Source organism: Terrapene carolina, unplaced genomic scaffold (genome assembly GCF_002925995.2).
Source record: "Terrapene carolina triunguis isolate 2854851 unplaced genomic scaffold, T_m_triunguis-2.0 Scaffold84, whole genome shotgun sequence".
In the NCBI taxonomy this organism is placed as follows: Eukaryota; Metazoa; Chordata; order Testudines; family Emydidae; genus Terrapene; species Terrapene triunguis.
Window position 1 is genome coordinate 21,431,743 of NW_020664435.1, and position 16,876 is coordinate 21,448,618.

At 41.2% G+C, this 16,876-nt stretch overlaps 1 protein-coding gene across 1 annotated transcript in view; it reads right to left on the reverse strand.

Annotated features, from left to right (window-relative positions):
- BZW2 (basic leucine zipper and W2 domains 2) overlaps positions 1–16,876 on the reverse strand; it is an 80,044-nt gene that overhangs the window by 31,994 nt on the left and 31,174 nt on the right. The window contains exons 2-5 of the mRNA XM_024209058.3: positions 15,471–15,535; positions 9,884–10,060; positions 6,668–6,771; positions 3,004–3,069 (exon numbers count right to left, since the gene is read on the reverse strand). Coding sequence (XP_024064826.1) covers positions 3,004–3,069; positions 6,668–6,771; positions 9,884–10,060; positions 15,471–15,528 — 405 coding nt within the window. The 5' untranslated portion in view covers positions 15,529–15,535. The remainder of the gene's footprint in view (positions 1–3,003; positions 3,070–6,667; positions 6,772–9,883; positions 10,061–15,470; positions 15,536–16,876) is intronic.

Here is a 16,876-nt window from a genome sequence, read left to right on the forward strand (position 1 = left end):
CTCCCTCCCCTGCTCCCATGACTGGAGGGATGTTAACAGGCCACCTCACCTTGAATGGTCTTTTGAAATATGTGTTAACTATTTAAGCTAAACAATCTGTTCTACCTTGTATTTAGCTGTGACACTCAGAGTACCTTTCCCAGACCAGAGGAAGAGCTCTGTGGAAGCTTGAGAGCTTGTCTCTCTCTCACCAACAGAAGCTGTTCCAATAAAAGCTATTACCTCATCCACCTTGTCTCTCTTATTTGGGCTGTGACAATTCACCATGTTGCCTATTTACATATAGGATCTGTGAACTACTGGCATGAACTTTATCTGACAATATTAATAGTAGAGGGTTAGCAAATTTAGTCACTGTGCGAGGACATGCTTTCCAACAATTTTTGAAATTCCTTGCATGAAATAAAAGTCTAGATTAAAAATTGCTCATCAGAGAGAAATTGCTACTGAAATCTGTGGCATACTTACGCAATTAGGAGAAAGTCCTTATAAAAAAAATCCTATTTTTTAAGTCTCCCTTCTTTTACAATAAGATTTGAAAGCCAAAAGCAGACATGAAAGGGAAATGCTTCTCAAGGTTCACAGGACTATCAATGATCTTTTGTAATAATTATGAACAGGAAGAAATAAAATATGACCCAGTGAAAGCAAGCACTAGAGTGCAAATTGCCATCTGAGACAATCTCACCTTAAAAAAATAAAAAAAAATTAAAAAATTCCCCAAATACCACCTGCTTGAGTAAAGTGAGACTGCTGGTCTGGCCCTGATTTTCAGCATGACTGTCTCCCCAGAGTGCGCCGTGTCCCCGCTCCTCCGCCTACCTCCCAGCGCTTCCCGCCGCCAAACAGCTTCAGACTTTCCAGGAGGGAGGGGGAGGAGCAGGGACGCAGCGCGCTCAGGGGAGGAGGCAGAGAAGAGGCAGGGCAGGGGCGGGGACTTGGGGTGGAATGGGTGCGGGGGGAAGGGGTTGAGCACCCACCGGGAACAGCGGAAGTCAGCGTCTATGCTCAGGGGACAAGGAGCAGGGGGGATTGGATGGGTCAGGGGTTCTGAGTGAGGCAGTCAGGGGGTGAGAAGTGGGAGGGGGCGGATGGGAGCAGGGGCCAGGCTGTTTGGGGAGGCACAGCCTTCCCTACCCAGACCTCCATACAGTTTCGGAACCCCAATGTGGCCCTCAGGCTAAAAAGTTTGCCCACCCCAGGCTTATAGCCTATTAACTATGCAGCACCAGAGTAGGCTCTTGAGATCTTTCATCCAAGTACTAATCTACCCCAGCCTGATATCTAATTAAATTGTGAGATCTGAGAAGACCATAGCCTGCGGAAGTATGGCTGAAAAGTAAGTCTTATTTGTTAATCTGGGGTAAGCAAAAATAGCCAGATTTGCAGTCCTAATATCCTCCAGTAATACACAATTTTAGGGAGCAGCAGTGCAAGATTTCCACCAGGGCTCTGACAACATGCTTCAACCCTAATATCAAACAGCCACCATGAATAGTAAGAATAATATTTCCACACCCAGTTAAATGTTGGAATCTCTGCTGACATTGCTGACAAGGGTGACTATTAGTGCCAACTATAATTCTTATTTCAGCTGAGTTACTTGCCACTGGAGATGGGATTGGTACCAGTTCACATGTGCTAGAACACCAGCAATCCACTTTAGGTAGCTACTTTGTCAAAAAATGGGCTAATGGATTGATAAAGCCTCAAATCACTTTGTATTGACCACAATCTGTAAGTGGCACGATTGTGGAATACGCTCTCTTAAAAATGCACAAAACTCAAAGTGAAGCAAATTACAAAGCAAGTTAAAAAGAAGAGGCAGTTTGAATTGACATGGTATTCCTTTGTTAAATATGCAGAACGCTTTCTGTAATTTGAATGCAATGAGTCAACATTTCTTATGTCAATGATTATAATAATTAACAGCAAGAACATCAGATTTGTGTGGGGAACAGAGGTAAATTTAGTTCAACAATGAGTGATGCACTAAGCAATCAGCATCAGTTAAAAGGTATATGGACCACATCTATAAAAATAGCCTCATGAACTAGCAAGAATGTGCAAATAAGAGCCAATATCCCTAAGCCACTGTATTTGTAAAAGGCAGTCAGTTTGACATCAGAAAGACACTTCCTCACTTTTTCTTTGCATGATATTTAATACTTGGAACAGTATTCCATATTCTTGCTCATTTTTATTAAATGGAGGTATTTTAACCTCAGGAGAGGTTATACACACACATCAGCACTGGCCACAGTTTTATTATTCCAACCATTAACCTACAATATATTTTATATATTAATTCTGACTAGAATTAATACGTCCAAACATTTCTTGACAGATTTCTTCAGGTTTTGGATTGCTGTAATGCAGTAAATGCCACAATTCAAAACACGGCCACCACATTCACTGAAGTCTAAAGTAAGCAAATACAATAACAACTCTGCCGTTGTGATACTGGCTCTTACCATGTCACAGACATGCACTCAAAGTCTCCTAAACACCTAAAACTTGCTTTAGGGCTCATTCTGCAACCTATACACACCAGACTAGTCACGACTCATACAAGCAGTCTCACTTCAATGCATGGTAGATTTGCATTCACTATATAGAAAATATATGCTAGGAGTTTGAGACAACTCTAGGTTCTGTTGATATAGGGCCCTGGTGGTGAAATTCATCCCAATGAGTGCTCTCCAGGTGGTTCCATAGCCATCACAGCACCACAGGCTGAGATGAGAAAGTGGGGGGCAGCGGTAGTCAGGGAGCCAAGGATGCACTGACTCAGCATGTATCCTGGACAATCTCCACAGGCAGTGCTCTTATAGAGCCTCAATTACAAACTAAAGCTACCACTTCTGAGAGTTGCAGTTTGCACTCTCTGACCCAGCCAAGTTAAATCAAGACAACAACAACAGCAGCATGTAAGAATATGCAGTTACTTTGGACAGAGGGTAGGTGATATTAAGCCCAAAGAGATACTGGCATCAATATTACCTTTTTGATTTCCTCTTCAAATGCCTTTTCCAAATATTTATATCTCCTGATTAGTTTATTGAAGACCTAAATACAAAACAGATTAAGTCAGCATATTTTACAGGTAGGGGGCCAGGAACTAGCACTGCCTCCTGTAAGTCAGTAAAGAACACCCATAACATATCTGTGATAAAACTTGGAATACAGAATTTTTTAAAAAAAGACCTATTCCAACTCTGAGGAGAAAGAGGTAGGGATTAGTGGCTTCTTATGCTTTTATGTCCTATTATATGATTTTCTTTTAGATGTGACCAAATGCACAGTGTTTCCAGAAAACTAGCAGCTACCCAGTACGACAGGTGCTGTGCGCATTTGTGCAGCAATCCCTTGTCTCACAAGCTACCATGACAAATGTTCTGATTCCCAACCTCTCATCCCTGCTCCCCGCTCTTCTCTCTCTCTCTTGCCAGTGCCCCTACTTCCCTTTTTTACTCCATTCATAGCTCCATTTGCAGGAGTGAAACAATGGGGATATCCCCACTTTGCATACATCCTCTAACAACATAGCTGCCTTGGAAGGCTCAGGGATTGAACAAACAGAGGGGGGCCTGTAAAGCCATAATGTTAGGGCTAAATACCTTTAGTAGATGAGGCTTATTAACAAAGGCCTTTACCAAAGTATCATAAAATGCTTTATGATCAGAGGGAGAGAGAGAATACTTTACAGTGCTAGCAAAGTTATTTAAAAAATGTTTTCAGGGACAACTCTGCAAGAAACCAACAGTCAGTTCTACTGGAGTGTAACAGGCACATTCTGGTAACTTTCAGATTATTTTAATAGGAGTATCTTAATTCAGGTCCTCAAAAGTTTTGGACTTTTCATAAAGAGCCTTGATTTCTCCCTCCCCACCGAAAATCCCCTCCTCTCCTCAGCAGGTTCTTCCCATGTCTATATGTGTATGCATACATATCCTTTTCTGGTACATTCAGAGAATAAGCATTAGAGGTTTCCCCTTCTCCCCACATTGGCATCTTCAGGAACATCTCCCTTCTCTTCTCAGAGTTTGTTTTTTCTTCTTATGGGGTAGTGGATGGCTGCGACGAGACAGCAGTGGGCCTTTCCCTGTTCTCTCCTAAGGGGACATAAGTCTCCTCCCACTAGGGGCTCCCCAATTCTCTCCCCTCCCCTCAAGATACTCTGATCTTTTCCCCTCAAATCCACTTCTGCCTTCTATTCATGTCTGTCCTCCACTTGTCTGTTTCCCTCTTTTCCCCTCCCATAACTGCCTCCCTATCATCTGTCCCCGTTCTGTCTCTTCACCCTTTGTTCCCTGTCCTCTCCATCTGACTGCAGCACTGGTAAAAGGTGGAGGGTAACATACTGCTACTGTGGTTGTAGTGGCCTGGGTGTGTTGGGTGTTGAGAGGAGAGAGGTTGAAAATCAGTGCTATCAGCACTGTGCAGAGCCAGCACCAGTCTTGTGACTGACATGGGATTCAACTGGGATGGGGAGCTGGTTTACAATAAATATCATTTAATTCTGTTGTTGCAAGCTTAATGTGACCTGAGGGTAAATAACAGAATCTGTTTATTCCGATAATGTATTTTTAAGAGGCTGTCAAGAGCCTATGACTGACGCTCTTGTTGCAGAGCAGCAGAAAATGAAATAAAGGATGAATTATGGCCATGTGACGAGGCAGACTGATATGGAAATTTACAGTTAATTAAGATGTGGAAAGAGAATGAAAATCATGAGCTAGAGTTTTTAAGCCTTTTGCCTTTTAAAAAAAATAAGAAAATGTTACATATTATGACACAATTTGTAATGTGGAGAAGTGCTTAGGGCATGTTTACACTGGAATTGGGCTAAGGTGCTGTTTAATTGCAATGTGGATGTTCGGGCTCAGGCTCCAGCCAGAGCTCTGGGACTCTTCCCTTCCACCTCGTGAGCCCGAGTCAATCAGCTGACCTGGGCCAGCTGCGGTCGTTTTGCAGGACTTTTATTCTAGTGTAGACATAAGCTTAATGTGCAATGATAGCATCCACAAGGACCAGCTAATGTGCAACATGTTAGTGTGCTTTAGAAATCATACCCCTCCTGTGCACACAGGGCTTGTCTACACAGAGCAGCAAAGTGCCATGAAAGTAGTGGCATCACTGGCACATCTAAGAGTCTTCAAGTATGCACTGACATAAGACTGGCCTGCAGGATTAAAGCAGACCCTGAGTGTTACTTTAATAGTTATTTTGGCCTTAATTACACTTCTTCATTCTAGAGTCAAATCTCTGTTTCCTGTTAGTCCAAAAAGAGTTGGTAGAGTCAGTAATGGAAGCATCAATTCAGTTATTAACTACAAAATACTGATTTGTTTTGCTGACTTTTGGTATAACTACTTTCACTGTGCTGCATTTCTAGTCTCTCAAACTTCTTGCCTCTACACTTAAATGCAGATTCAATTGCAAAGCTAAATTTCTCTCCCTCAGATTTATATTTCCAGTTGTCATTACCAGACAACTTTAAAACCTATCCAAGCTGAAGAACCAAAAGCAACAATTTTGTGTAATAAATATTATGAATAAAGATGTTCTTAAAAAGAGAGGCATATTCTTAACAGGGGGTGGAGTGGCTAAACATTTTGCTTGCTACACAAAATAATTTCACTTCTCCAGGTGGATTTTTAAAGTAGCCTCGCACTTCTCAGCCAACATATTCTATTGAAACAATTCTTGATGCTAGTGCCCTTTGTATGAGTCTTGCGAGGGTTTGTAGATCACCTGAACATATCGGCAGAGATAATGGTTCTTATTCTTTCATGTACTGTATCCAGTGTTACAATAATAATTAGATACATAGATACTATTTACAAAATAACAGATGTATTGTTATTTATTATACCTGGACACACACTAATGAGATTTCGTTTTTTTAAATTTAGTTTTACTTATATGCAGAATTATAGGGTGGCTCATATTTTTCTGTAATGACAATACTCATCCTTATTAGAATATTACAGATTATTATGCACTGCTATTACTCATTGTTATTATTTGTTATACTCCACTAAGGAGTTACGTGATTTGAGATATTCTTGCATAATGTCTTAAGTTTCATTGCTTATTTATATTTATTTCACATAGGCCTATTTTTTCAGTCCTTCAAACTCTTACTCTTGTGAATAACCTTTTTCATCACTTGTAGAGGACCACTGACGTCAACTGGACTATTTGTGCAAATCCCGATTACTTGCATGAAGAAGAGTTGTAGGATTAGGCTTTAAATTTTTCAGTCATTACTCTTATGTACCATATGTTAATTAAATATAAACTTGCGAAAACCTTTTATAAAATAACTCTGTATGTAGAAAAGGACAGCCCAAACTAAAGAGAAGAATAGGAAATGATTGATAAACCTCACAAGAAATAGGATCAAAGATAAATGTATGACAGCCCTATAATTGTCTTTTAAAGGAATTGTGACCAGATAATTCTAGAAATCCTTTTTCTTATCTAACGCTTATAGGTTAGAGGGGACAAAGGCAGATTAGTACCTAACTATACTACTTAACTGCTTTGTAACTAGTCTACTGCAAGGTCAATCTGAAGATTTATCGTTATTATCTTTTCTAAGCACTTATAAACAGACTACAGTGGCCTGTCAATAATGGGTTTCCCTTCCTACCCTGACCTGAGCATAGTTTCGGATAGTGTCATGATCTTCATCTGCAGAAAATACACAGTGGCTGGTCATCTTGGTCTTGTCATTGTCATCTATGCGTGTCCCTCCAGGGGCTAAAAAGAAAGAGAAAAAGCACAATAAAGATGCACTGTTCAGATAAGGGCCCCTAAACTTACTAAAGCTTCTAACCTCTTAAATGTCACTGAGTGCAAGGTGGAATGAAAATGGGCATCAGATGCAACAGCAAAAAGAAAAAAAAGCCAGAGCACTCATCAACTGTGGTGGCATTTGGCATGTATAGAGAAAGGAACAATCAGGATTTCCACGCTATGTCACATCCTACAGACCACTGAGCCTACAGAGGATTGAGAGCCATGACAAGAAATCTTGGTGGTGAGTGCAGGATGTGGTCCTGTGGGGATTACTGGTTGGTGCGAACTACATGATAAACATACTAGCACCCTTGTGTTCATTTTCATCCCTGTTGGCAAACATATTAATGTAATCTTTTCTGAAGAAAACTATTAGCATATCATCACGTGTTTTAGGACTCAGAAAATGCTGCTAATCTCTTTACTGCTTACCAACCCTAGCAAATACATTTAACTGTATTAAAACTAGCTTTATTGGCATCAGATCTGTCCAGTGATGAATGTGACGTAATAAAGTAACAAGCAAATAACATAGCTATACACGCTTGTGTGACCAAACTCCAATCTGCATGTACTAGTATTTGCAAGCAAATCAAGAGGTGCATGTAAACATTCAGTGTTTGCACATACTTTTGAAAATCCAGTTTTTAAGTATGAAATTACTTTAACCCCCCCATATGTTTAATACCAATAATTGATGTATTTTAAACAGACCATTTATAATTATATTTACTATATCATAGTGAGATACAACGTAATAGTAATTTAATCCAGGAATAGGCCTCAATTCAGCATGTGAACAGCCCCATTGAAGTCAAGTGAATTAAGGTCATAAACATTTTGTCTCCTCTATGATTTTTATGCCAATATATTAATACAGAGTTTCAGAGGACAGAGGGGAGAACTAACTTTTTTCTAGAAGAAAAAGCATACAGTGGAAATAACTAGATAAAGTTACGGTGTGAAAAAGGTTATTGATACAGGTTTGTAATCAAGCACCCCAAACAGAATTTGAACATAAAAGATGCTAAAAAAAAAAGTGTCTCAGGTAAAATTAATATTGAAAATATAGACCATTATGCTTCAGGAAAATCTACTAAATATAAAATGGAAAAGCACAGAGTTGCGATTCAGACACAGGCGCTAGGCAGCTGATTATTTATTGAAAACTATTTCTGCCTACCAATCTTCCCCTAACAAATTTGTTCAATTTGTGTCTGTTTTTCTTAATCATCATCTCTCTTCTGCATCATTACTATTGATTGCCCTTTCAACAGACTGTCTTCATTTGTTTGTACTCCTTTCCCATTTGTAATCTATAAATCCTCAGTGCTGTCAGGTCTTCAGGATACTCACAAGTTGGGACAGCATTTCCGAATGTCTCAAGTTTGATTTTCTACCCTTATCCCAGGAGTCATTCAGCTGTATTTCAAGCTGCTTTTGTAGCTATTGCATGGGTGGGAATTAAAGTGGAAGTTTTCCTAGTACATCAAGGGCTAAAATCTGTGCTTCTGCAGTCAATAATGCAGATTATTTGCTTTCAATTCTCCAGTGGCTGTTGGAGTTAGTGACACAATAGAGTTTTCATCCAATACCATTATGCTGAAATATTTTGAAGCAGATGTGGGCTGGTTCTATATACCTCATCCAGTAACTATGTAACTGGGATCAGAGCTTATTCCTTTTAGAACAGTGGTGGGCAACCTGCGGCACACAGGCCACACGTGGCCCATCAGGGTAAGCTGATTGCGGGCCACAAGACATTTTGCTGATGTTGAGCGTCCGCAGGCACAGCCCCCTGCAGCTCCTAGTGGCGGTGGTTCGCCATTCCCAGCCAATGGGAGCTGTGGGAAACGGCAGGCCACAGGGACCGCCGGTTGCCCACCACTGTTTTAGAATCTGCAGTCAAAGTAACTGAAGAATAAAGGAAAAATACTGCTGCACACTCAAAATCACTGCTATAAATACACTTGTTGAGATACTAATAACTAATCTGCATGCCAGTAATCCTGAGCATTCCCCTCGCTCCCTGGGTGATTTCCTTTAGTCCCTTTCACTTATCCATTGTTATCATCTTTAAATTCAGACTCTTAAATGTACCTAACAGTAACCTTCCCTCAGATGTCCAGTCTTGCATCTCCAGATACCTCTCTCCCAATCACATCTTTACAACTTGCTACCATCTCAAACGCAGCACCACAAAACACTCAGCTTACTTTCCTTCCAAACCCCCTTCATTCCCACTGACAACTCCACTGTCTGCCACATGACCCAGGTTCACTACCTTTGTGTTGCATTCTCCTCCCACATTCAGGCTGTCGCCAAATCCTGTTGCTTCCTCCTCTACATAAACAGCTCTTAACAAAACAACAGTTCTTCTCTCTTTGATCCTGACTGCAAAAAGCCCTCGCCCGAATCATGATCATCCTTCCCTTTGATTACAGTAGCTTTCTCCTCTTCACTTCATACAAAAAGCTGCCTTAGCATCTTCCTCTCCTCCTGTACCAGTGCTGTTCATGCCAACACATTTGGCCTGTCTGTTGTATTCATCAGCTGCCTCTCTTATATGTGGATTGTAAGTGCCTCAGGGCAGTGACCATTTTTTGTTTGCACAGTAGGATCCTCATCTAGGACTTTGGTCCCTAGGCACTACCATAACACCATAGGTTGGACATTAGGAAAAAGTTCCTAACTGTCAGGGTGGTTAAACACTGGAATAAATTGCCTAGGGAGGTTGTGGAATCTCCAACTCTGGAGATATTTAAGAGTAGGTTAGATAAATGTCTATCAGGGATGGTCTAGACAGTATTTGGTCCTGCCATGAGGGCAGGGGACTGGACTCGATGACCTCTCGAGGTCCCTTCCAGTCCTAGAGTCTATGAATCTATTAATAACACAATAATAAATAATACCACCGCCTATCTGATTGCAGACTAAATAAGTACCTAGATAGATAGAACTGAGGGCAGAGTTAATAGCTTTTGTGGAGCAAAGTGTACACTATTTAACCACATTCCTCCACTAAAATGTTATGTATAGAAATTTTCTAGCATCAACAAGATGTGCAGTTTACCTAACATGCTACCAGCTATCAGGATATCAAAGAGCGTGTCAGCATAGCGACGATAATCTAGCCTTGAGCCTGTTGAGTCCAGAAACTTGGCTACAGCCTCCAGATCATTCCCAGCTTCATTGAGGCCTTGGATGATTGTATCTCTGAAAACTGTGGGTTCAAATTTCTCCTTTTCATCTAGGAAAGGAAAAACAAACAAAAAAGTCAACCAGCCATCTATATGCTTAGATTTACATATTAGACAACAACTGACATGTCTGTGATATGGGAGCATAACATATTTCCCATTCTGATTATCCTATTTCACAAGTATCAATTGGCTTTTGTTAGTTCTGGGAATTGTACTTTTTCTCTCCCTCTTCTTTTTCAAAAACTGAAAAGGAACATGCACAACCTACCTTGGGAAAATTAAATAGAAGAAATCCATTAATGCAAAATTAAACTGTAGATATGTATAATTTTCTATGGCTATTTCTCTTATTAAATGTATTCCTCAATACGTTACTATATATGTTGTTAAATTAGATGATAAAATACAGGCTGTGCAAAGCTGCCTAGTTAAAAGTGCTGCAGGAACTTTCATTTTTTCATTTTCTGATGTTCTTCTTTGAATTTTAACTGCAACTTAATTCATGCACTGACATATTCAAATCTTGGCGAAGAGAAAAGATCACAACAGCCAACAAACTCCTATGTTCTATGAGCACGGAGGAGTGTGGTGGGGGGGTTACATGGTGTCATCACCAGTTGTTCCCCAGATTCACAGAGAGCAGCAGCTCTTGAAACAGAGAAGAGTGACAGTCAATGATGCATCACCTAGTTCAGTCCCCAGTAGAAAACCTTGATTAAAATGCTCACTTTGACCTTCAGACAGCATCTTTAAGTCAAGGTCCTTAGTCATAATGAATGCACTTGCAAATCTAGATTAAGCTTAGACACATACACATATACCTCCTGTTGCTTCTTCTTTCTTTGATAAACTAACAAGCTGCTAATAGGGAGCCATGTACACCTGAAACCTCCCAGCAAAGCAAGTCCTGATTTACACTTGTGTGCTTTGAATGGCTTATGTCTGAGAGCATGTCTACACTACAATCTTAAATCGACTTAGATTAGGTTGATTTACAGCCACTGCAGTAATTACTACAGTGACTGATGTCCACACTATTCTCCATCTGTCAGTGGTGTGTGTCCTCACAAGAGCGCTTCCACCGACCGAAGACAGGGAGTGTGGGGGGCTGAGAGCCAGGGCTCTCAGTTCCATGCATCTTCCCGCTGGGAGCCCCTGGGCTTCTCGCCTCCCCACTCCCTGCCCAGAGCTGGGGGGGCAGCCACCCTTGGCTTCTCGCCTCCGTCCGGGAGATTTGCACCCAGAGTCCAGTCAGCTGCCATGCTCCTGCCGGGGAACCAAGAGTCTGGTCGGCTGCCGTGCTCCCGGCAGGAAGCGAGGAGCCAGGGGGCAGCCAGGCATCCAGCCAGGAGCATGGAGCTGGGACCCCGGGTGGCAGCAAGACTCCCCGTGGGGAGCCTGGGCAGCAGCCCAAGCAGGGAGCCTTGGTGGCAGAGATCCAGCGGAGCCCTGAAATTGACAAAACAGCCAACAGTCAATGTAGGGAACGCAGTGTCTACACAGACACTGCATCGCCCTAACTACACCGACATAACTCCACCTCCACGAGAGGCGTAGAGCACTTACATCAGTGGGACAAGGCTGTAGTGTGTAGATGCCAACCTTAGATGCCATGTACTTACCTCCTGGAGGCTTCTAAAGTCGATGTGTCCCACCATGACTGCTCTGATAATGGTTTTGAACTCCATTGCCCGATGGCCGGTACGCAGGTACATGCCCCTCCATGAATGCCCACAACCACCTTAATTTGTTTCTTTCTATGTCCCACAGCAGGCTAGCCTCCAAGGAATTGTCATGTTCCCCACAGCTCCTCTGGCAGGGTTGGGAGGTAGGCAGAGGGCAAGGGAGCCCAAACAGACAAAACAGAGCTGGGAAGACAGTAGCAGCAACGGTTCCCATCAGGCTAAATCCCTTTTCAGAAGCCGACATGCTAGAGCACCACATGGGCAGACCACCACTAATGGCCCTGGCCATTGAGGACCTTGAACTTGATTCTTGGGCCACTTAATTAAGGAAGGTTAGTTTTGCTGAGGACACATGAGAATCCTTTTTTTTTTTTTAAAGCACTAAAAAAACGGTGCCACCAATGAAACGTGCATAAGAGTGGCATAGTAAGCCATATATTATAGCTATTAGCGGACTATCATAATTTATTGGAGGAGAGGTCTAGAGACATACAGCTCCAAAAGCCTCTCCAGAAGAGATAAACCAATAATTTAAAAGGATGCACACTGAAACTCATTTTAATTAGCTGCAAACAAACAATATCATGTAACTGTTCTGATAAATCCATTGTAAACCAGAGCAGTTAAAATCCAGGTAAAATTACAGATAATAGAATAAATTACTATAGCAGCCAGGATATATCTATAATTCATTTTCTCTCTCTCTCACTCACACACACATTTTGCTCACAGTGGTTTCTGTAGTATCACATCCATTATTACCAATTGTTTCTCTTCACAGTCAAAGTGAACTACCACCATTCCTGGTAAGCAGCCCTTTATTGGCCCAATTCCCAGACTAAACACATAACCTACGGCAGCCAATGATCTGTAAAATACATTATGAGATGCATCTGTGCACGTAATAGGGTATATTTCACTAGAATACCTTGGTAATTTTGGCAAACCCAGTGCCAGCTCATACCAAGTCCCCAGGTCTCACTGAACACTGCCAAATGCATAGCTGGAAACCGGTCTGGCTTACCAGTGTGGCAGTACTGTTAAAATAGATATTACACTTATAAGAATGTGTTTAACTTTATGGAATCTTGTAGGATGCTGCATGTATTAATCCTACTTATAATATCTGTATCCCATACTATAAAGTAATGTTTAAATGTTGGCTCTGCAACTTTAAAATGTTTGCTAAGACTGTAAATCCCACAGTCAGGGGAGAAGCATTTTACCAAGTGTGAAGTGCTAGTTTACAAGAGCTGTTATCTCCTCTCCCAACAAAAGAAGGTCTACAGACATCAGAGAAGCCATTGTGGACAAAAGACTCTATAGATTGCTTCCCCCACATCTCTGAAGAGAGTAACGCATAAGCCACATCTCATCGCAGCTTGAACATTTTGAGAAGAGAATAAAAATACCTGTTGAGAAATTGTTATCCCTATGCTGCTTGAACTTGAAGATGCGAAGATCTCTAAGCATAAGCAAGGGATCTCCAGCCATTTAGTTTGAGTTAGCCCTAAAGGGCATATATAGCTTGTATATTACATCAGCTACTATCATCTTTTGGAACCTAAGACTGTATCTCATTTTTGTGAATGTGTGTACCTGCTTTAGCCTTATACCTCTCTTATTTCTTTTCTTAGTGAATACCTTTAGTTAGTTTATTGTCAGACTGGCTATAAGCATTGTCTTTGGTGAGAGATCTAGGGTGCACTTGACCTGGGGTAAGTGACTGGTCCTTTGGGACTGGGAGTAACCTGAATATTGTTGTGATTTTTGGTGTAAGGGACCATCTATCACAGAGGCAGGTTTGCCTGGGTGGCAATTTAGATTGGACTACGCACAGGGACTGTCTGTGGCTCCCTATTAAGGCTGTTATCGTTTCTGAGAAGTTCATACTTGTTACTTGGTTGATGAAATCTAAGTATAGAACACACCTCCAGTTTCAGGGGGTAGCCGTGTTAGCCTGTAGCCACAAAAACAACAAGGAGTCCGGTGGCACCTTAAAGACTAACAGATTTATTTGGGCATAAGCTTTCGTGGGTAAAAAACCTCACTTCTTCAGATGCAACAAACCTCCAGTTTGGGGTTTGTGCCCTGTTTCTTGACAGTCTGCCCTGATGATGGCATCCATGGCCGTGAGCCACTCCAGACAGTGTGACAACCTTGATAAGTGGCATCAGCATTATTTAGACTATGACAGCCTGCCCTGTCATGTGGCATGGTCCTTTAAGAGGTTGGCAGGTCTGATGCATATTATATACACACACACACAAACCTGGAAGATGTTGGGTGAAAGGAAGTGGTCCCAGGAGTAAAAAAATGTTTCCTGGGGCCAGGCGCCTTGCAGACAGGGTGGGGCAAGGCTCCCCCTCTCGCCTCACTAATTAGGGATGAGCTGAGAGAAGGGGACCAGCATAAAGGCTGCCTCCTCTCATAGCATTGCAGACACCAGGAGATACCAGCAAGGAAAGGTGGCCTGTTGAGAAGCCTGAAGGTTTAAGGAAAAGGGGCCAACTGGCAAAGCTAGTAAAGGCTGCACAACTGGCTAATCCACAACTGAGCTCCAGAGAAGAGAGCTGGGGAGACTCCTGTGTAAGGAGAAACTGTTGCAGTAATTAATACAACCCAGTTCCCAAGACGAGAGCTGGGGACTCCTGCTTAAGGAAGGACTGAAAAGGGGTAATCCTGAGAAGGGATCCAGAAGGGTTTCCAGATCAGAGACTGTTTCAGGTGCAGGAAAGCAGACTCTCCTGAAGGAAGGAGTCATAGACCCCTAGTTGGACTAAGAATAAGGCAACAAATACCCCTGGGTATATGTGAATGAGCTTCTACTTGTGCTTATGGCTGTCACTAATAAATGAGACCCTCAGAAGGGAGGCGCTCTTTGATTACAAAGATCTGTCTGGACTTCTTTGTAACCCAGGTGAAGGGAAGTGAAACAGGGATCACCTGTGACACCATGCCTCACAGAAAGTGGGCACACTGGGTGACCCCCTTTCCATCACAATTATAATACTTTCAAAATTATGGAATCTTGAAAGTAACAAGGGAAGATACTTGGTTATATTTAGACACATTTAATATTAAATTATTAAAACCCCATATGAAAAGGAATTTATTTTGTGGTATGTTAATTCTTTTAATGTGAATTAAAAAAAATCGAACACAAAATCCATAGTCACAGTAAAAAATTAATATTGGAAAAAATGTATCAAACTGTTTAAAGAGTATTAAAGGTTTCAGACTGTCATCATAAAAGAAAGCACTACGTGCCCATGGGATATTTGAGAGGTAGGAAGTTAGCTTCATTTTAGAAATTAGGCGCCCATTTTGGGGGATTGCATAGATTTGACTCTAAAAACTTCATCAGTTGAAGTTCATTTCTGAACGCTGCTTGTCTTTTAAGAAACTCTTGGTAGTTGTGCTTTTTTAATAAAAAAATGTGCCTTTACAGTGGCAGCTGGAAGAATTGTCTAATCATCATCAACCATGCTTCCTAATATCCAAATCTTCTGTAATCCTGGTTAAATACAAACAAAGCCAAGCTCCAAGTGTCTTATATGTAGTCCTAAATGTATACAAAAAGCATAAACTTTAGTTACATTAAAAACACTAACAGTATCCTTAGCACTGATGGGAGAATGGTGGTGGGTAGGAAGGGACACCTTAATCCTACCAAACTTTCAAATGAGAGGACAGCAAGCAATGCTTTATATGACTGTGATAATTCTAGTCACCTTCACGAAGGGGGAAAAAAATAAAGCATTTATCCTACCCCTCTTCCTAGTTTTGAACCGCTGGCCTGTTAGCACCGGCTTCTGATGCTTATTCATAAAATTTCTGCAAGAGAAAGAAAAATAGTTTAACTACATATATCAATCTAATCAGAGTACTTACAGACAACACGGTAACGTGACAGTAAGGCAAAAAAGAAATTCATAGAATCCAGCAACACTGATGAAAAATTCCATGTAAAAATTAGTTTTCGTTATTTTAAAGACAAACAGCGCTATAATTTTAGTATAATTTGATTGAAATTTGTTTCCCTGACAAAGCTTGGTTCATGACAGTACTATACAAATGGAAGCTTTCATTCTACACAGAAATTTACCAGAAAATAATCTCAAAAGTTATATTGTCACAATATCATTTGTCTTGCCTCTATTTCAAGAGATGTAAAGTAGAGAAATTAATTACAGTATTAGATAATGAGTCTCAGGACCAAGAATAATCCTAGCTCTAATAAGGGCCAGCTTTAACCAGCCATAGGATCTTCTATATGATCATGATTTGTAAATTCATATATATTGGCATCATCATAATAGAATTTCCTGATTTCTAAGATAAAAAACAAAACTAAAACCCAGAAACACTTAAGACTAGATTGAAACCTTATTATCTGACCTGGGTAAGGGACAACAGGGTGCTTCACTGGCTCAGGAGCAGACCAAACTGTGATTTACAAAAGTCACAAATTTCTCCCCTGACTGCCCCTCACTCTGAGGAGGGAGTAAATTACTTCACACCTTTTCAGAGAGCAACTTACTCTTGTCTTGTGCACCCAGTCCAGTACTCAGGCTGGCAGGAAGGGGAGCACAGAGGCATTGATCCTCCCACTCTCTGCCACTTCACTACCTATTAGCTTGCAGGGAGAATAGCCCCTGCTGTCCTCATTAGCAGACTAAAAATCTGAGCAAGAAAGTCGGGGGAACCTGACTCCCCTGCACAGCCAGCAAAGGGCTGCAATAATCTAGCCCTTAGTGATGAAAAACAAATGACAGCTCATGCCTTACAGAGACCCATGGAAATCAATATGGGTTCTACAACAAAGTTGTTTACAGGATCAAGTCTTTGGCAAATACTTCTCCCAAACACCAAATATATTTTCCTGCCCTATTCAAGTGTTTATAACCATGACTTGCTTATTAGCTACTAAAGAACTGGGAAGAGAAGTCATCGCCTTCTGTGTCCCGCACAAAATGGTAGCTAGTTTTCCTCCGTCAGCAATTTTGTATTTAAATAGATACTTGAAAATCTAGATGGCATTCTATTAAATAATATCAAGCTAGGACGAATTTTGGACCTAAACTATTGGAGAGTATTCCTTACATACAGGCCTCAATTAATGTGAGATTAATATGGCAATTTTGATTAAACCTTTACTCAATCATAATTATTAAA